We start from the raw sequence: 21,165 nt of genomic DNA, 5'->3' as shown, positions 1-21,165 counted from the left end.
GAAGTGTACACTTTTTCTTTTTTTTTAAAGGTTGATGGTAATGAGTTTTTATTTTTTTTCCCTGGTTAGGGGGCTCACTGACCAATAGTGCTGGAAGAAAAACACACCACTAGAGGGCACAAACAAACACGTCAACCTGTCTGATCTTTTCTTTTTAATCCTTAACGTTAAGAAGGTTGAAGATTTGCCATTCGTTGACATTTCTTCATTATTCTATTTACTTTGAGCACTTGTGTGTGTGTGTGTGTGGAAATAGTCGCTGTCGAACAATCTGGTGGATGCCCAAAGGATTCCTTTGGACTCGATTGTGCCTTCGAGAAGCACGTCACACACTGCGTGTCGTCTATGAGACGTGAAAAGAATAAAAGGGAGGCATTTATTTGTTTCAAATAAAGTCTGACTGCAGAATGAACACAAACAAAATGACATCCAATAAATTAATTAGAAAACAAATTCAAGTGACGTACAACACAGTGACATTCAAATGATAATAAATAGCATGACATACATTTTGTCTATTTCAACTGCATGGTAGGTTAAATGCATCAAAAGTTTGTCCCCAAACACCCCGGCCCCCCCCCCCCCCCCACATGTTTTTTTTTTTTTTTTTTTTATTGAAATGAATCTCAATTTCCCCGTCTTTGTTTTGGAGCGAAAGCGTAAGGCTTTGGTGGCGTACGTGTGAAGAAGACAAACAAACACGGAAGGAAGGACCGGCTGCAACGTTGGAAGACGCGACCAGTCCACGGCGATTGACGCGAGGGGGCGCGCAAAGGCGCGCGTTCAAGACAGACCGCCAGGTAAGCAAGCAGCTTCTCCAAAGTCACCAGGGTGGCCGCGCAGCCGGGGCCTGTCCCCAGCTGACTTTTGAGTACACCCTGGATTGGTCACCAGTCAATTGCGGACGGACAAACACACGTTCCCACTCACGCTGAGACCATTTCCAGACTTACAATGTCGCTGGTGATTCTCTCTCCTTTCTGACCTTTGTCACTTTTCTTCCACAGTCGTCTTCTGCTTCTCTACTTGCGCTTCACCTTTCCCGTCCGACTCATACACACGCACACACATTTCATAAGTGCTTATCAATAAAGTTGCCGTGTCTGTCAACGCGTCCAGTCGCCTGTGCTCGTCACATTTTGACCCCCCCCTCCCCTGAAAAAAAGAAATCCAGAAGAGCCCCAAAGGTCAGACCTTCACCAAGGCAAATCTAGCTTTTAACAAACATACAAAAAAAAAACCTATTTATTATTTATATCTGAATTCATCTTTACAGATTGCACACTAAAAACGATAAATAATTCACAGATATTTTGGGGGGGGGGGGTGGTGAGGCGTGGAACCCTCCATCCATCCATCCATGTGCATACATACTGAAGAATGCATATTTTAGGGATGTCCAATATATTCATGTATAATTAATTAATTTAAAGTAGATATACATTTATAAATGCTCATAAACATGTGTGTGTATACACACATATACTGTACATATATATGTATGTGCGTTCACATACTGTATATGTATAGACACTCCTTGCTGAAATAAACAAAGCATCAATTGAGGTAAATTTCGACTATCGTGATCTACGCCCCAAAAATCCGGACTAGTACTGAGCAGCCAGGACAACGTGTACCACACCGCCACAAATATGTAGCAGTACGTTCTAGTGAGTTTCCTGTTCAATAGTCATGATCACATTTTCCCACTTTGCCATCGTTTATACTCTACGCTGATGTCAAGCTTGTTTTGTTTTGTTTTTCAATATTTTTGCAAATGAATTGAAAGGTTCCACAGCATTTCATGAAAACATGTCCCGATGAAACAAAACAAAACAAAAAAAAAAGAAAAAGGCCTTGGTGGAGGTCTGCGCTCCCCGGCGACCTCTCTCACGGCCACAAGACGTCTGCCGGGGAATGCGTTGGTCCTGCGCACACCCTACCCACCCACCCAACAAACAAACACACAAAGTAATAAATACACAAATAATGCTTGGCGGAGGTAAATAAGCGACGGAACCGGCACCCCCTCCTACATTCTTCGGCCATTTTGTTTTCTCAGCCCTAACGCACAGAGACTCGTCCGGTCGAATCGCATGTCTGTCAATAGAAAAAAGTCAAATAGAAAAAAGGGGGGGCGGGGGGGGGGGGGGAACGATGAGCGGGATAATAAATAAGCCAGAAGTACCTCCACCAAGGAAAGATCGTCATGGTAAATACGCTTGCGTCCACGGCGGCGTTGCGCCCCGCCTCCGTCCAGTCTTAAATCGCCGAGCGAGCGTTGCATTGTGGGCAGTAAAGCTATAAGGGGGCGTGGTCGGGGGATTTCCTGCTGCGCTTGGACGTTGGGCCCTCCTCGCCTGCCGACGTGACATCCTTGATTGGTTACGTTGTTTGTCGGCTAGATCCATGTGGATGCGTCCGAGCGTCCACGTTAGCAGCAAGTTAGCAAGCAAGCGGAGGCGTAGATGTGTCGCTAGCTAGCGGTTAGGGCTGGGCCATTCTTCCAATTTATTGATTAGTCCAGTTTATTATACAATACAATTTTCCACATCATTTTCTCTATGCTCAGTTTGAGTTATTCCCCCATAAAGGGTATTTTTGTTCATCTTTTTGGGTGTCTGGAATGAATTAAGTGGATTCAAATAATTTTCTACGGGAAATATTGCATTGGATTTTGGACAGTTTGGTTTTGTTCAGACTTTTTGAGACCAATCAATAATGAAAACCAATTCCAAACTATCTGTAAATATGTAGCTTTTTATTTCTACTATTTCTGTGGAAATTGATTCAGGTTAATTCTGGGGAGGAAGATTGTTTGGTATCGGGCTCAATAGAGCAAATGGGGTAAAGAAAAAAAACCAAAACGTCACTGTCAAAAAAAAAAAAAAAAAAAGTATTAAAACGGAAAAAAAAGGAGGTTTTATTTTATGGTGATATCGCCCAGCCCTACTAGCGATCGATCTGTTTAGCAGTAGTCCGGTTGAAGAGGACAAGTATGCGTCCTAGAGGCGGATGTTGGAATAGCAGCAACGACGAGTGGGAAATTGCACCTGAGTCAACTCCTGCCTACCAGACCCGCTCAGTCGATCCCAGAATGGTTCACGTGTGCAAGAAAAGCCTGAGATTACAACCGAGTCACGTGTGTGTGTGTGTGTGTGTGTGTGTGGCTGGCCAGCGAAGAGGGAACCAATCCAAGCGTAGCAGTCCCACCGGGGGGACGTCACATTAGCGGCTAACCGCCTTCGTACCTGCCGCTCACTTCGTAAACCGTGAATGAGACAAATGGCGGAAAAAAAAGGAAAAAGGATGGCAAAATCCTTCCTCGAGTAGATTCTTCCGTGTCCGAAAGCTGTGGGTTTTCCTCTTTTTTTTTTTTTTTTATTTTTTTTAAATTGTGTGTCCCACGCTGATGACCTCATAGACCAGCTGTGATGATGTCACCGCAGGGGGCGGGGAAAGTGGGGCGCGCGGAGTTCATTCCCGCCCGCTGGCCGAGTAGGAGAACTGCGGGAAGTGCGGCCGTCTCTCGTTGTCCAGACAGTCCATGCCGTCCTCGTCGACTGCCGTGCGCACGACAACAGGAAGACGAGCAACGAGTTACTCGGCGGAAGGTCTTGGCCAGTCTCATCACCAAAAAATGCAATGAGACGTCCACGCGTACGTGAAAGAGAGAGACTCACATTTCTCAGGCGGCGTCACCGTGATGGTCTGCGCCGTGAACTCCTCGTCAAAGTACCTGGTGTCCGTCTCCGACGTCACCTGAGGCTTGAATGGAGGAACCATCTGGAGCGGACGGCAAGCCGGGAGGACACCGTCAGGAACTCAAAGTTAAGTATGAATTAGAGGGATGCGCGTCCGCACCTTTTTGTCGTACACGTGCTGCCAGTCGACGCCGGTAAAGAAACTGTGCCTCATGATTTCTTTGGCGTCATCCGGTCCTCCGCCAAGCCTAGCTCAGCAAAGACAAAGTAAAAAAAAAAAAAAAGCATTTTTTTTCTTTCTTTTTCAGTTAAACATGATGAAGGAGAATGCAAGGCAATATGACAAGAAAAATAGAAGGATGAAATCAAAAGTAGCAAAACACGGCTGAAAACGAACTGAATGAAAAAAAACAAAAATAATAATAATGAAAAGGAATTGAATCGAAATCGTCCACGCCACGAACCGTTTGTTGGGGTCCTTGATGAGGAGCCCCGACAGCAGCGACTTGGCGTCGGCCGAGAGCGTGCGCGGGAACTTGATGTCCTCCATCAGGATGAGCTCAAAGAGCTTCTCGTGGTCCTGGTTGTAGAAAGGCAGGCGGCCGCACATCATCTCGTACGTCACCACGCCCAGGCCCCACCAGTCCACCGCCCGCCCGTAGTCGTTGTCCTCCAGCACCTGACGGCAACGCACGCAGACATCAAGATTTTTTGGGCCCCTGCCTCGAACTGACAAAAAGAGCTGGACATCGTCAAGATCGAACATCAAATACGAGAAATGCTCAAGTAACAGCAAGAAAGGAATACATTACTATAGACAGAATTTTTTTTTTCCAAAACACAAGTGAAGTTGTCATTACTGCTATGACATCACTCGTGATGCTTGAATGTAAACGTTCCTCTCGCGTCTTTGGGACTGACCTCAATCATTTCAGGAAATCCAAATCTGAGCCCTCACTGAAAACAACTATTAGGCTCAGTTCACACCGTAGGTCCTAATGCTCCGTTCGGATTTTTTGGAAAAAAAAAGAAAACGTTCTGATCTTCTTTAGACAACCACAATTATGCCATTCTTAATACTGTATTCAATAAAATAATTTTTAAAAATACAACGAAACACAAATTCAAAAAGAATTTAATAATAATTTACAAAACATTTTAAAGTATATATTTTTTTCATGAATCTCACTAGGTGGGCAGTCTTGTTTATCTGGGTGGGCCTGTGCACACCCATAGCTCCGCCCTTGATTACATTATAAATGCAATGCGTTTTTTTGTGAATAAAAAATGGCCATGTATAGTAAGGTGTTTATATGAAAAAAACGACCATGTAGTAAGGCGCTTTTTGTGAAAAAAAAACAACAAAAAAACCCGACCTTTTTTGTGAGAAAAAAGACCATGTAAAGTAAGGCGTTTTTGTGAAAAAAAAAAAAAAAAAAAAAAAAAAGACCATGTATAAGTAAGGCATTTTTTGTGCCTGAGCTGTGAACCTGGCCTTACACGTGTACTGTTGTATATGTTCCATGAGGTACATGTTCACAACTTACACCAACAAACACACGTGTTTATTTGGATGACTTGCAGCGCCATAAAAGTAAAGTTGAGTTGAGAGTTCAGACAGTTGTCATGAATGTCAACAGTGTGGCGGCTACTGAGCTCAAACGAATCAACGAAGCCCCCCAAAAAAAAGGCAAAACGTTACTTTACATGTGTTGTTTGTCTTTTTACGAGACATCTGCTTGCATTCTGCATGTGTGCATTTATTTTATTGGCACGAAAGCGCCCACGGTGGCGAAGAAAGAGAAGAAGAAGCGGACAGATGAGCCGGGAGATAAAGTGCAAGCACGTCAATATGGCGCCAAGCAAGGTGGCTGGAGGGAAGCATTTATTTAAAAAAAAAAAACACGAAATGGCAAACATCAGCGGGTGGCGGGTCTTCAGAGGCCCCGCTCGCAGGAAAACGACGGCGATGGAGAAGGCAGGCGGGCCGGGCCGGGCCGGGCCGGGCCGGGTCGGGCCTGGCGGCGCACGCGGGCGGGTCACGGCCGCTCGGCGACTCTATCAAAGTGGTCTTGCGCGCCTGGCCCGATCTGGCCTGGTCCATCTGCGCCGCCTTCATCCCGTGGCGAGCGAGGCAGAGGTACTTCAGGTGCTCATTAACATCACAAGCTGATTAACATGTGACGCTATGATGAGTGTGTGTGTGTGTGTGTGTGCGGTGACGGACAGACTGGCAGGGTTGGCGAGCGTCCAGAGCGGCATATGCCGTACATCTCGCCAGTAATAATAGCATCTTCTCACTGTTAAGAATAATGGAGCAGGCCGGCCGGGCGCGGCAACAAACCTTAACGAGCGACAGCCATTGTCTAATGGCGCTCGCAATGCATACACAGCAAGATAGACGCCGCTGGAACGGGAGAGCCACACATCAAATGTTTTCGATGGCGCTCGTACGACATCGCGCCGAGAAATGGCTTGAACATTTACAAACTGTATTATGTACGTTTCATTTAAAGAAATAAGTAGCGTGTGTGTATTTAACTATTCTTACCTATGTTATTTTTCCTCATAATTTTCTTAGATTTTGTTATAAAAGGTTTAAATATTGTACATTTCAATATTTATCATTTTAAAAAACTGTGTGATAGCTCGCTGCGGTAAACGTTATTTTAGGCTGTGTACAAAGCACTTTTTAAATTAAAAAAAAAATACAGCGATGACTTTAAAGACCACAAAGTTTCATTCAAAAATACAAATAACGAAAATTATTTTTTAAATAATTGAATAAAACAACTAATATCATGTTACAATCAATAATGTTTAAAATAAAAACATATTTTGTAACATTCCTTTTTTAAATTAAATTGTACTGTGACACCGTGATAACATGTGATAACATTCATTTTTTAAAAATAAAATAATGTGATATTTGTCACACACTTTAAAGCGTGGCATCTTGGAACAGTCAACATTTTAAAATAATTTAAGTTAAAAAAACGTGTTTTTTTTAACTCCTTCATTGCAAAGAACGATTTAAGAAGTCCATTAGAATGAAAACATTCAGTGCCAAGGTCGAGTTATATCGTTTGATACGTTTGATCAGGGTCTGATGCGGTGGCCCTTTAAATTGCAAAGGGTGTGTGCAAATGGCCAAAGTGCCAGCAGAGGGTAGCAGTGCACCATATTCGATTGGAAAAAAAAAAAAGACTTCGGTTTGCCAACTGTGCGCGACAGTCAAGTGAACGAAGGTTTGCACACGAAGTGAATGTTTTTTCGCTCGGGTTCATTCGAGGTTGCGAAAGGTTGCAAAGACGTTCGCAAACAGTTTTTCTTGTCGTCATCACATTTTGAATGTTTGTTTGAAAAATCAATTGTGCTGGTGCCGCGCGCGAGACAAAACCAAATACTTGCGGCCGTAATCAATAAGCGCAAGCGCAAGCAGCTGTCGAACGGATGCGGCGCAATCTCCAATGTTTGTGCTGGGCAAATAATCTAGGATGCTAACTTGTTGGGCAATATACTCATCCATTCTTTAGTTTAAGCAGCAAAACAACAACGAAAGCGGCTATCGATAAATATTTCATGTGCGATATGTTTGCACGCTGCTGGCAGGTTTGAAGAAGAAGAAGAAGAAGAAGAAGAAGAAGAAGAAGACAAGGAGCTGCTGGAGGAAGATGGGCCGCCGCCAGCGCCGGCCGCACACTCTACAACTGGAGAGCTCACATTGCAGCTTCAACCAGATGGAATATTTATCCGCTCAAGTTTTCAAAGTGCGGCAAACCAGGAGACATGTTGAAAAGCGCGCAAGCATGACATTGAGACCTCCACTGAAAAGAAAAAAATTTAATTGAAAAAAAAAAGAGGTGAAAGCAGTGTGACATTCGAAATATTTTACATTTAAATTTTTTTAAAAAAGCAAGTGTTTTAACTTAAAACATTTACAATTTTTTTTTTTTTTACATTGAAATACAAAAAAAATATGGGTTGATATATTATAAAAAGAGTGTTATCTTAAAATTTCAACATTCTTTGTTTTAAAATATAGAAATAGTGTAGCATCTTATAATTATATTTGTACAGTTTATTTAAAAATAATTTAAATAAAAGAATGACTAATAATTCACTTTTTGAAAATATTTTTGTGTTTTATTTAAAATTCGAATGCCAATTTTTTTTAAATGTATTTTTGAAAACTCTTTCAAAATTGAAAATGTTTTCAATGAGTGAGACATTACACTCCACCTTTTGGGCAATATATGATATTTGACAAGAAAAAAGATAAGGAAATAAGGAAATGAATAGTTTTTGATGACATATGTTCTTGGAAACTTATAAGGCAGACTGTTTAATTTCAATATTTGCCTGACTTTGCTCAACCCTGCCCTTAAATGACATCATCTCCTCACAAAACATCAGTTGCCGTACTCAACAGTGGAGGGCCGCCACCACTTGGGAGACAGATGGAATATTTATTCGGCAACTTTTCCAAGTGTGGAAAACAATGAGAGATGAAATTGAGAAAGGAATTTAAAATAAAGAAATAATTTGTATAAAAAAAGGTGGCAGCTCGGTAGCAGGCAGGGAGCAGATTAATCGTCGCGGAGCCAGAACGCTGCCCCACAGCCGCTGGCGAGTGTGTGCGTGTGCGCGCGCGCGCGTGTGTGTGTGTTTGGACTTGTTTTTAAAAGCGGCACAGCTGACCTCACTACTTCAAAAGAGGCGTGTTTAAGCGAAGGCAAAACAGGGGATGAGACAAAAAGGAAGCCGGGGGCGAAGGGTCTCGGGGCTCGGCCATGTGGCGGCGGCGGAACGACGGGACGGGTTCGGGCGGGGGGGTTGGGGGGGTGGGGGGGGGGTTGGGGTGGTTTGGCAGCCGGGACGGGACTGGAGACGGGCCGGGAACGCGCACGTAGCCCCAGGCGGGTCGTGGCTCACATAGCCGACGGGCGCACGCGTGATCACAGTCAACACGCACGCACGCACAATTTGCCGGTGTCAAAGGGGAGCCATTTTGTTCATGTTGACACAAAAACAGGCGCGGCGACAATTTGAGATGGATTGAGTCATGCTGATGTGTCAGAACACACGTGGATGGCCGTTGAGCCTCGTCACAAACACGTTGACCTTCAAAATGATACATAACAATGGTTTCTATTTGCAATTACTTTTTTCATTAAAAACAAAAAAAAAAAAAAACATTAATTTGTTTTAAATAAACAGTATATTTTGTAACAGTCATTTATTTGTACATAAAAAATGTGTACAGTGTGCTATTTGTAGCCTTCCACTTTTTTAGAATAGCATTTTTTAACTTTAAAAAATAAAAATAGTTTGATATCTGATAACATAATTTCTTTTTACAGGAGACTTTGGCTTTTTAAATAAACACATCATACTTTGTAACATTCCACATTTTCTCAATTCAATTTTTCCTTCAACTATTTTTTAAAAAACGTTAAAAGCTTTATGTCTCGTAACATGACATGTTTTTCCTGTTAGCCCATGAGCTGTGTTTTTTTGAAATACACAGTATGAGACATGCAAACTGGCGCTGCCGCTAACCCGAGCTAACTATAGCCACTTTTACTCACCGACACCCATATCACTCACCTGGCCAGGCCCCTTGAAGCCGCATACATTCAGTTAGATACTACAGTGCGGACTGTGATGTGGCGACATCTAATGGAGAAAAATAAAACCTGCACAGCGCTACACTTAAACGACAGCATTTCTATCCAAAGACGCAGCTTGTTGTTGCGTCGCAACGCCTTTTCTAATCAATCATCGTACAAGACCCAAGCCCAAATTGTGGCCTTTAAAAACACAGGAAGTGTTGAAATTACAATCGCGTAACCCTGAAATATTCCCTCTGCCTTCTCATCTCCGTCTGCCTTCAAGCCCCTACCAGCGTGGCCCCCCCCTCTACCCCCCACCCCCCACCCCCCTATTCTCTGTTTAATCCCAGCTACTTTGCATCTCTGGAATTTGGCTCGGAGCACACTGTGTTATTTTTACACGCGGGCGGGCGAGCAGAGCGTGCGGGCGGGCAGGCGGGCGGGCGAGCGGTGGCGGTGTAGATTTCCAGGTTTTTTCCGAGCACCTTCCTCCAACCTCGCCCATCTGCCGCCATCTGCCTCACTTTAGCCCGCACTTTCTACTGCAACACACACACGCAGGCGCGCATAAATGCACATCCTGTGAAAAATAACTAGCAGCCTCCAATCAGCTTTTGGCACGCAAAGGAAGGGACTTGAAAAAGTAAAAAAACAAAAAGATGAAAATGCTGCGCCAAATTGTCCTCGCTACTTTTTCAAGTGGGATGTACGCCGCCACGCCGCTCCCCCGCTGCCTTGGTCCCCACATCGCCACCCACAGGCGCCGCGCCGCGCTCGCCAGGTGATCCGGTGGCCTTGGAGCTGGATGGACACTGGCCAAAATAAACCATGAGCAGTTCACGCTCTCTCTAATTTAGCCGCTGTTTTGAAATGTGGTGATGAGGTGTTATTCCGAGGCAGTCAATACAGACACCTGATTAGGTACACTTGCACAAGCACATCCAATACAAGGACGGTATGGAAAATGCCTCCGCAAAGAGATTTGGACTACTGAGGCAACACTGAAGACGAAAAATTGTTATACCATGAGAAATTTTTCTCATGTGCCCTGCTTTCAATGAGCCGTGCGGGTGGCGCCAACTATACCTCGGGCGCCAGGTACTCGGGCGTGCCGCAGAAGGTCTTCATGGTGGCGGCGTCCGTGATGCCTTCCTTGCACAGGCCAAAGTCAGTAATCTTGATGTGGCCGTCTTTATCAAGCATCAGGTTTTCCAGCTGAACGACAACACAAAAAAAAAAAAAAGAATCACAACTTTTTTTCAGTGTAAGATTCCTTTTTTTTTTTTTTATCTTCAAAGAAATCACCAAAACATTGGTCAATTTTTGCAGACTTTGCTCTCTATTGTAAAGTTAAATACAGAGTACAATAAAACAGTCCAATGCTCTTTTATTGTTGTAAGCGTTAAGGGACAAAAAAAAAAGTTATTTTATTCTTTATTTTTATTATTAGTTATCATCCGTTAAATCAGTCCAAATATCGGAATCTACATCAAAAAAATCCATATTGCTCAGGCACTAAATATGACATTTTGAAAAAAATAATACCTTTTATCTTTCGGGGGGGGAAAAAAATATTCTCGCAAAATTACTGCATGTAATTTGCATGATTACGACTATTTACCCCCCCAAAAATCTAACTTTTAATGTAAAAACCAATGGGATTATTTTTTCAAGATTGCAACTTTTTTCTGCGAAAACCGCAACTAATATTGCCACTTGAACGTACAGTGCCGGTGTTTACCTTGAGGTCGCGGTACACAATCTTGGCCGAGTGCAGGTAGTCGAGTGCCGAGACAATCTCGGCGCCGTAGAAGCGCGTGCGCTCCTCGGAGAACACCCGCTCTCTGGACAAGTGGAAAAACAGCTGCGGGGAAAAGGCGGGGGAGGGGGGGGTGGTTGTAGACAGCCGGGACGGCGCAGCAATAATTACTGATTTATTGGAGGAAATTAGCACAACACAAACTGGCTGCCCGCACCATATTGAGATGATAGATGGCGGAGGGGAGGAGGACGAAAAGTGGAAATGGGGGGAGGCGGGGGGAGGCCTCCGAGAAGGGCGGGTGGATGGAGGCACTCAGCAGCTGGCACCTCGTCTACAAGCGCACCAACCTCAGGCGAGGCTGACGAGGCGCTGGCGTGGAGTTGGGCGATGGGGGCCAAACGCAGGGTTTAATCAATACGCCAGTCGAGTTAAAGGGAGGCGGTGCGCCACAGCACCCCCCCCCCACCCAGCCTCCAGCGTGACGCTCATTAGCGCGCTACCTGCCCCCCTCCGACTCCGAGCCGCCATTCTCATTCACTCCATTCCGCTCGCTTGCTGGCAACAAACGAACTCTCATCATTAATACAAACCCCGCCCGATTTTCTCGAGAAATACTTTTTTTTTTTTTTTTTCCATCTATTACTTTTTTGTCGCAATGTTACAACTTTTTCCTTTGAAAAATTTGACTTTTTTTTCACTTTTTTCTTTAAAGAAATATGACTATTCTCATAATCGAACTCTTGTCAGCAAATTATATGATTTTGTTTTTCGAAAAACAAACTTCACCCTCTTGAAATTTTGATCTCGAAGAATTATTCTCAAGATTGTGACTTTTTCTCCCCAAAAATCTGATTTGATTACGGAAATATTACAATGCTTAATTCTCGAAAGATGACAACTATTTTGTCAAAAATATAAGACTTGATTACACCTTTTCCAGGATAAATAACTACTTTTCTAAGTGTATCCTCGCAAGATAGCAAAATTTTAAAAAAAGGACTTCACCCTTTTCAAATTGTGACTCTTTTTCTCAGGAAAATATGACTTTGCTCCTGTAATATTAAATCTTTTTTGGGTTGAAAAACCCGAAAAACAGAACTTTATTTTCACAAGATTAAGAGATTTTTTTTCCCCATAAAATAAACAAACAGATAAATATATAAAACAAAATATGTATTTTTTTTTTAATTCCAAAGGGGCCTTTCATGGAGGAATTTGACTAATACTAATGTTCACGCGTGACACATGACCCCCCCCCCCCAAAAAAATAAAAATCCTAAAAAATATGACTTTATGCTGGTAAGATGAAGACTTTTTTTTTTGTTTGAAGTCAATGCTTGTTAGCCCAACCTCTTGAAGGCTTCATTTCATTTCAGGCCATACTGTGCTGTTTTTGGCAACAAACTTCACCCTCCTACTTATAAGAAGTGCTTTTTTTGTGTCCCGGTTGGCATGAACGCCACCCCCCCACCACCACCAACACACACGCACGCGCACCGCGCACGCTCACGCTCTTCCGCCTTAGCCTCGTAGCTTCGCTCCGTGCCGTCACTTGTCACACGTGTGGCCCACAGCGCAGTGGTACAAATTACCCACGAGGCCACGGGGCACACATCTCCCCATTAATTGCTCGGGGAGGTTTGCATATGGCCGCTGGAGTGATGCTCACGGATGGAGCACCTCGCCGTGTGTGTGCGTGCGCTAACACGACAGGTGGGCCTTCATCGGCGCACTGGCAGCTGTGACTGTGGCAGCTTTGTAATTGGCGGCGCGCGTGCGGCGCGCGCGCGGCCACAATTTGTCCGAGGAGGGTCTATTTGCAGCGCGTGTTTGTCGGCGTCTCGGGCGAGCGTTTGCTCAGGCCTGGCGCCGAGCTCGCTGGAAGGCGGGCGGCAGGTGACGGCCGCACTGAGGGAATGAGGCAAGGTTGCAAATGGTGCCGATTACAAGGCTGAGAAATGGGGAAAAGTGGGGGGGGATCCAAACTCATTTTGTCTCCGACTGTCATTCTGGCGGCTGGAGGCCCGCAGGTGAGTTGACAGGCAGGAGGAGGAGGAGGAGGAGGAGGAGGAGGAGGCACGTGATGAGCCAATTGGCTGGCAAATTGACTCAACAGTCCTCTTTAATCACTCGCTGTTAGCACGTCTTAGCATTGTGTACAGTGGAGCCCCGCTAGTCACGGGGAAAGGGCACACAAACGTTTTGGTTTTACAGTTTTGGCAATTTATTTAGAAACTATTTATGTACTTCAATTAGAGATGTCAATTTACTTAACACTTTGAATTGCAGCCTTTGAAAACTGAATTCTACTACATTGCAAAGTCAATTTGAATTTGATTAATTGTTCAACCCTTGTGAAAAAAACAACCCTATAACAAAACAAAAGAGAAACAATGGAAGTGCAATATAGCAGGGGGGAACCCCGTGTACAGTTTGTGGTGTGTCTTACCTCGCCGCCATTCACATACTCCATGACGAAACAGAGGCGGTCCTTTGTCTGGAACGAATACTTCAATGACTGAAAAAAAAACAAACACAACAAACACGTACTCAAAAGCACAACATTGTACCACTGCGACTCATCGCGTTTGTCTGGCTGTTCCCCTTTTGTCCTGTGGTGTTATTCTGACACAAAGGAGAAGCGCACAGGTGACTTTGACCATCTTGAATGTCATTGCTCGTTCAAGAGTGAAAACAGCAGGCGCAACAAACAAAACTCAACTAGCATCCATAGCTTCAGATGTTTCATCTCCGCATGCGCTTAGGCAAACAATCATGTGACAAGTGTTTACTTTGAAGGATAGAGGCACTAAACAAAAGAACAGTTGGGCTTTGCGTCTCTTTGTGGCTGCAGATGTGACAGTGGTATTAAAAAAAAAAAAAAAAAAAAGTATCTGGAGCAGACGGGCCGCCACAGAAGTTAGCAGGAGCTGATGTGTCTGCGCAAACACCAAACGGCTAACAGATGCGGCCATTATTGTACCACAATTTGAAGCCTGGCGTGTAATTAGCCTCCAGAGACTCAGGTAGGTATAGGATCAATATGCCGCCTCGCGTGTGTGTGTGTGTGTGTGTGTGTGTGTGTGTGTGTGTGTGTGTGTGTGTTTGCGTGTGAGTGCAGATGTAGCACATTTGCATGTGCGCACACAGTATGTGTGAAACTCCCCCCGTGTGTGTGCGGCGCGTATGTGACTTACGGTGAGGAAGGGGTGTCTGGTGTTTTTCAATACTCGGCTCTCGGTGAGTGTGTGCGCCACTTCATCCTGCGCACAACGACAGCATGTCACAAACATTCATGAAACAACAGCTCAGAACAAGTCCAGAAACTGACTAGAAGCAGGAGATTTGTTCAAAGGGCCTCCATTAAGATTCATTTAAAAAAATCATGAACAGCAATTATAGATTTAACATACCTAGTTAAGAAAAAAAAAAACGATTACATGTCATGAATAATTCCATCCAGATTTCTGTGAAAAGTAGTCTTATTCTTCCCGTGTTTCATTTCATGTTAGCTTAGCAGTTAGCATGGCGTCTCCCTCATGTCCTGTTACCTACTCCTCGTTTTGCTTTTGTGATGAAGTCATGCCGGAGTTAGGAGTTTGAATAACGCTCCACGTAGCCATAAATGGACTACTAGTGTACGTCTCCTTTAATTCACGAGAGCACAGACCTTGGCGATGATGACTTCCTTTTTTAGAATCTTCATGGCATAGTATTTCCCGCTGGCCTTCTCCCGGACCAGAATCACTTTCCCAAACGTTCCCTTTCCGAGCAGCTTCAGGTAGTCGAAGTCGCTCATTGTCTGGGTGAACAAAAACAAGCAAAACTGTAAAACCGAAAATTTACGTATGAAAAAGATTAACACCGCACAATTGTAGAAGAAGACAAAGCCGTATCCGCAATTGCGTGGAAGCTAGTCCGGTGCCCGCGGAACGCAAGCAGAACATTTCTGAAGGGCACCGTCTGCCTCTAGAGTCCCAACAAAACTTTTCAGGCTCGGAATTCAGCAGGCATCAAAGGATTATTCCTGCGCTTTTTGTTTTTGCAATTGACTGTCGTCCATCTGTCTAGGATACCTGCTTCCAAACGGGGCTCATTTGGGGGAATGAGTCAAAGCACTGGAGTTTGCCCAAAATGGCTGCCGCAAACCGAAATGGCCGACTTCCTGAACATTTTCCTCAACGGCGAGCCCAAAAAAAAAGCAGACGGCATGGAGTTTTCCCTCCAAGTATGCTCTCTCGATAAATCTTGACGGCACAGGTCGTGTTTCCACATTTGCGCTACCTTGCGTTTGTGGTGCGTGGTGGAGATGTCCATCTCCTCCTCCACCATGTTGTCGATGTTGGAGGTGGGGCTACACTGGATCCTCTCCTCCTCTTGCTTCTGCAGCTTGTCCGCCACCATCTGGATGGCCTCCGTCCACTCGTCCCTACCGGGGAACCACACCAAACTTACTGCGCTGGGCAAGGACGCCCGTACACGGCGGACGTGTCGACAGCTCACGCAGGTTATCGGAGAAAAATGGCCGCTTGGCACGAAAGCGCCTTTCAATTGACATTAGCGCCCGTTTGTTGAACACAGAGGAAAATGGCCACCGAGAGAATCGAGCCAATGAACAATGATCACGGAGCAGAACTAATGCCTGCCAGTGTGTGCGTGCGCGCGTGCAACACACGCCCCCGTGTTACAGCGAACAATGCATTGTTGTTTGCAAACATTGTTCCCCCCCATTGGCTTTTCATTAGCAGACTTGTTCAACATCTGCTGGGACAAAGTTTGTCAATTAGGGTGTGTGTGTGTGTGTGTGTGTGTGTGTGTGTGCGTGTGTGTGATTATTGTTGTAACAATGATGAATATAATGACTTGAACACATGCGCACTTGACTCTCGTGAGTAAAAAAAGAAAAAAATGGGCACAAAAACAAGGCTTATGACTTGTACGCACGGTTTTGTCTGTGTTCATTTCATTATTTGTTTGAGTGTGCATGTGTTTCATTTTTTTTTTTTTTTTTAACCATTTAATTTTGTTGTTATAGTGGCTTTATAGATGCTCTGGATCTGGCCAGTCATTGATTTGAACAATGATGAATGTAATGACTTAGGCAAGTCATTCGACTTTTTACTGACTAGAGGAAAAAGGAACAAGGTTTATGAGCTTTTTCCATGGTTTATTCTGCACCACAAATTGTGCATTACTTTCAATGACTTGTAGGCATTTTTGAAAACATTTTTAAATGCATTTATTATGCATTTTAGTAGAAAAATGTTCAATTTTCAGACGTTCAGGATTAGGTGGGTTTTGAACATGAGTATTTTTCGACAATTTATTTTTGTTGTATTTGAATACAGAGGAAATAACATCCATGTTTTTTGCATGACAAATTTACTAATTTAATATTTTTTATACATTTTCCAGAATATTTGTATTGATTGAATTTTGTTCTTGTAGGGGCAATAATTTGGGGCTTATTCAGGACTTGACCGCTTATCATTTTGAGCGAGAATGAGTGAACAATGACCTAAAAAGACGAGAAACAATCAATGCTTATGATTTAAAATGAAGTGTTGATTGCAGAATTTGAATGATTTATTTTTATAGTAGAAAAGTTCATGAATTTCAGATTTCTCAGAAAAAAAAGCGGGCGGGGGGGGGCGAGGGCATAATTTGATCGGCGCAACATAATTCATTGAAAACCTATATATTTTAATGATTCAACTTGGTTGTTGCAGTCGAACAAGACTTTGCGCTGTTCTTTCTCGGCTGATCTTTGCGCAAACAGAGTTAATTCCACAGCACATTCCGGGGTAACGCCAGAGCAGCGAGTGAAGCGAGTGAGGTGAGCCCGTCAAAGACGACGCTCAAATATTGCAAAAATCCTCGGCGCTCCGCGAGCAAGCGAGTCGGGATTTGCGTCGGGAATAATGAAACCTGTTTGACTCCCAAATGATCGCCGCTGCGTGTTTTACTTGGAGTTACGTGGCCATATGTTTCCCGCGGGGATTTGGAAGAACATCTATCTCAACCTAAACGCCGCTTCCTACTTTATTTCAAGATCTGAATCCCTTTCGAGCGCAAAGGCTTGCGAGCATAACCTACACACTCCACAACAAGGGCAAACTCCGCTTCCCGCTCGACGACAACGGCGCACTCAGCCGGCCATGTTGTGTGCAGCGACATGAAAAGCGGCGGCAACTCTCTCAAGGTCACAAAGCAGATAATCGCTCGCTCTCTCTCTTGGTTTGAGTGTTTTGACTATAATGAGGGTTTTTTTTTTTTTTTTTTTTTTTTTTTTTTTGCTAATGAGAGATAATGGGCCTGTCTACAGTCAGGCATCGCGCCAGCGTGTGAGCGGCTGGAGCGCCGCCAATACAGTGCGGCGCATACAGTAAAACACACACACCCCAGCACACATACTTCGGAGGACACTTTTAGCACTGCACATCTGGATCAGATGTTTGCGTATGACTTTTAACTTGAAAGATATTTTTTAGTGATAATTAGCGCCTGTTTATTTGATTAACTAGCCATCAGGCTATCAGAAAAACACACATATATATATATATATATATATATATATATATATTCACACACACTGCACACACACACATAGTGTAGTGAAAAGGATGCACAGGAGCATCTGTGGTCTTCTGGGCAAAGCTGTTCATTTTCTGGAGATAAACACCTCAGCTCCTCAGAAAGCAAGCGAGCAGCTGGAGAATTTATGCCGACGCTACTTGAAAGGTCTCCTCTCCTCGCCTCACTCACACACACACACACAGACACACACACGCTTACTGTACATACACACCAAGTCCTACCTGTGCCCTTGATGAAACGTATGCAACATCATAAATAATGTACTTCTGCCATGGAAGTTTCTTTTCTCAACTTTTGTGCACGGTTTAAAGGGAAAAGTCAACGAAAGTTGTCTTCTTGGCCTGGCTGACCTCTCATCGGGGGAGTCCACGTGGAAGGTCCTCTCGATGACGGTGGTCCACTGGAGGCAGCGTATGATGAAGGTGTTGGGCTTGGGCCTCTCCGTCTTCATCAGTTGGCATTCTGCAAACGGGAAAGTGGAAAGTTCGCCTTGTTACAAAGTGTTTTTAGTGAGAAAAGTCTGGATTCATGAAAACTCCTTAAAGCGGGAGTCCACCCAAACATATGTTTTTCAAGAATTATGTTCCCAGCAGGCCCACTAGTTGAAACACTGCATTCTGATAAATGGAATAAGTGTTAATCCACTCGTTTTTAGCCATCTCCGGGGGCGGCCATTTTGTCTTCTGTCGGCTCAGATTCGGAGAACAGGTCAGCCGTGATTGGTCGTTGTGAGTAGTTGTGATGCCATTTTAAGTCGACAGAAGACAAAATGGCCGCCCTCGGAGATGGATAAAAACATGTGCGTTTTGCTGCTTAACTAAATTCCACAAAGGCAAAATGAATGCCGTGTTTCAACTAGTGGGCCTGCTGGGAAGATATTCTTGAAAAATCTGTGTTTGGGTTGACTGCCGCTTTGAAATACACTTGAAAATAAAGACATTCTTGGGTGGGACTTGGAGCGAGGCTGAGCAAAGATCTGACGATACTGACTGAAACACTTTCAGGCCAAAGTCAAAAGATAAGCGGCATCGCATCAAGTTTTGTTGCCTTTGGCTTGCTTGTTTTGCTTTTCTTTGTTCAAGTAAATTTACAGTGTTTAAAAAGTACATTTTGAGATGTTTTACTACGATTATAGGCTGTGGGATTATCTGAAAAGAAAACGTTCATTGTCTCTTCATATAGCGGCTTTTCTCCTATTGCAACTGGGTCTGGAACATATCCCATTCATTTCTGACTTTTCAAATGCGGTTTTGAAATGTGAAGCTAAAACGTCAAGATCGCACTTGATGCTGGATGCTCTCGGAGAGAAATTGATCGCAGGCTAGTAAATGTGTTGAGCACATATATAGACATGCAGGCAGACTAACTGACACCCACAGAGAAAAATGGTGTTAGCGGAGCACTGTGACTTTTAGGCAAGCGCGTTCCATTAGCACAGATGCAGCCGGTCTTTGAATCGCTTTAAAAGCGAGAGGGGGAAAAAAAAAAGAAAAAAAAAAAGGTAATAACATCCACCGCCGAGGATTCCAAACGCAGCCGCTTCGGCGTGCCAAAGGATAATATGTGCTGCGGCACATGCGCATCTGGTGAATATCTGAAGAATTGCGCGGCGGGCGAAAAAATGGGCAGCGCATTAGGCCATTTGTACACAAAGGCAGAAACGTGCGCACACAGAGCCAGATGGGGCTGCGAGCTGGCTGTGGGCACGGGGAAGGCATTGTGACGTCCTCGGCTAGCCCCCTTCGCGCGCTCACCAGCACCGCTTTGTGTTCAAGTCAGGCGCGGCGCGGCGCGGCGCGTCACGGCGCTGGCCTAAATTTAGACAAGAAGGTTAATAGCCATGCCACACGGGTCCAACGCACACATGCAAAGTTTGTACCTGACCCGCTGCGCTGCCAGAAAACAAGGTCACCGGACACGCCGCGCCAAACGGCACTCACACCTACACACATACATCCCGAGTTGAAATTGGCTCTGCCGCAGCAGGCGAGTACAAAATCGGAAGCGCTTTAGTGGGTGGACGTGTATATGTGTGTGCGTGTGTGTCACTCTGCGGGGAACAGGCCTGTACTGTCTCTGCTCCATCTGACCACTTCTGTTGTTCGCTCGCACACAGATAAACAAACACGTGCGTGCGCGCGCGCGCCCTGCACGCACACGCGCGCGCCACCTGGCCTCGCAGCTTTGGGCAACAGATGTGGCGGTGCCAGCGCGGTGCCAAGCAGCCGGGGCCGGATGTATGGCCCGGCTTGTCCTCGGCACAAACTCCTTTTCCCTCTCCCTCCTCCTCCGCCTTCCCCGATCCCCGTCTCCTCCTCGCTGTCTGCTCGGGATGCTTCCACTTCCAGCGCATCCCTCCATCGCTCATCTGTTCACAATCAGCCCTCCGCGCTTGTCCTCGCATCTTTTCGCCTCCTCCTTCCTCATGAGCAATTGAGCACCACTTCACAGCAACAGTACTTTATAATGCCGTTGCTTAGACCTATGATAAGAATTGGGGGGAGGCCTTCATTTGTACATTTGGGGAATATTAATAAACAGAGTGACTTCAATATTGCAATCCATCCCTCCGTTTTCTACACCACTTGTCCTCATTAAGGTCTTCACCATCAGGCACAATCCACAACAGCTTTACAGACCTGTTTGGGGAAATAGGCAGATGACAAAAGATTGCGCAATTTCACACTAGATTGGTGAGAAGCCACTCCAGAGGCCCGACAGGACATTTTCAATAATACAGTAGTATTTCCCCATTACAACAAAACAAGGACTACTGTATTATGGCGCAGCAAAAGGATTAGTAGAAGCGTCCGTTCCACTTCGAAGTGAAAATGGAAGACAATATGGAGTTGTTGAAGTGTCCCAAAACTTTTGCTCATATAAGTGATAGTACATGTCCTCCACTGAGGCTGATTACTTCCTATGAACATGAAAGAGAACTACGCCCATTTGTTTATTGTGACGCATATGCCGTGCGACATACGCCGCAGATGTCTAATCGTGTTTAATGCACGATAATCATGGCGGCAAATCTACCAAATGACCGCTTTCTCTAGACAATCAAACAAGAGAATCCTTACAACACTGCAAACTGATAGAATTCCAGGAGTTTAAATAAAAAACGGCAATAAGGACGCAGTTACAATTTAGGCCTGTCTGCCGACTCGGCGTCCGCATCGGATGAGTGTGACAACACCAGGTGATAGCGGCCGTGTGTTGAGTGTGAGCGACATTAAAATGCCGCTAAGTCATTAGCCGGCTAATTGCACATGTCAACGAGGCTGTGGACCTTGTTAGCCAGGTGCACGCATCATGAATTGATAAATGCGTCGTTACCGAACGCTATACGGTTCACTGGCAGTGCACCACCACTGGCTGAATAGCTGCAAAGTCACTGTTAAGTGGATATAGATATGCTTTCGAAATCTGACACACCACGGTTGTTAAGAAACGTACCAAATTCGAACAATAAAAAAAAAAATTTAAA

At 44.6% G+C, this 21,165-nt stretch overlaps 1 protein-coding gene across 1 annotated transcript in view; it reads right to left on the bottom strand.

The window, feature by feature from the left end:
- Positions 1-591: 591 nt before the first annotated feature.
- The window catches only part of akt3a (AKT serine/threonine kinase 3a), a 43,897-nt gene continuing 23,323 nt past the window's right edge, over positions 592-21,165 (bottom strand). Inside the window, exons 3-13 of the mRNA XM_086045409.1 lie at positions 18,029-18,140; positions 15,366-15,510; positions 14,752-14,883; positions 14,279-14,344; positions 13,531-13,599; positions 11,061-11,183; positions 10,406-10,534; positions 4,169-4,383; positions 3,865-3,952; positions 3,684-3,786; positions 592-3,563 (exon numbers count right to left, since the gene is read on the bottom strand). Of these exons, the coding sequence (XP_085901535.1) occupies positions 3,478-3,563; positions 3,684-3,786; positions 3,865-3,952; positions 4,169-4,383; positions 10,406-10,534; positions 11,061-11,183; positions 13,531-13,599; positions 14,279-14,344; positions 14,752-14,883; positions 15,366-15,510; positions 18,029-18,140 (1,268 nt within the window). The 3' untranslated portion in view covers positions 592-3,477. The remainder of the gene's footprint in view (positions 3,564-3,683; positions 3,787-3,864; positions 3,953-4,168; positions 4,384-10,405; positions 10,535-11,060; positions 11,184-13,530; positions 13,600-14,278; positions 14,345-14,751; positions 14,884-15,365; positions 15,511-18,028; positions 18,141-21,165) is intronic.

Source organism: Filicampus tigris, chromosome 11, assembly GCF_054856515.1.
Source record: "Filicampus tigris isolate MCC_2025a chromosome 11, RoL_Ftig_1.0, whole genome shotgun sequence".
NCBI lineage: Eukaryota > Metazoa > Chordata > Actinopteri > Syngnathiformes > Syngnathidae > Filicampus > Filicampus tigris.
This window is presented reverse-complemented; position numbering and strand designations above follow the sequence as displayed.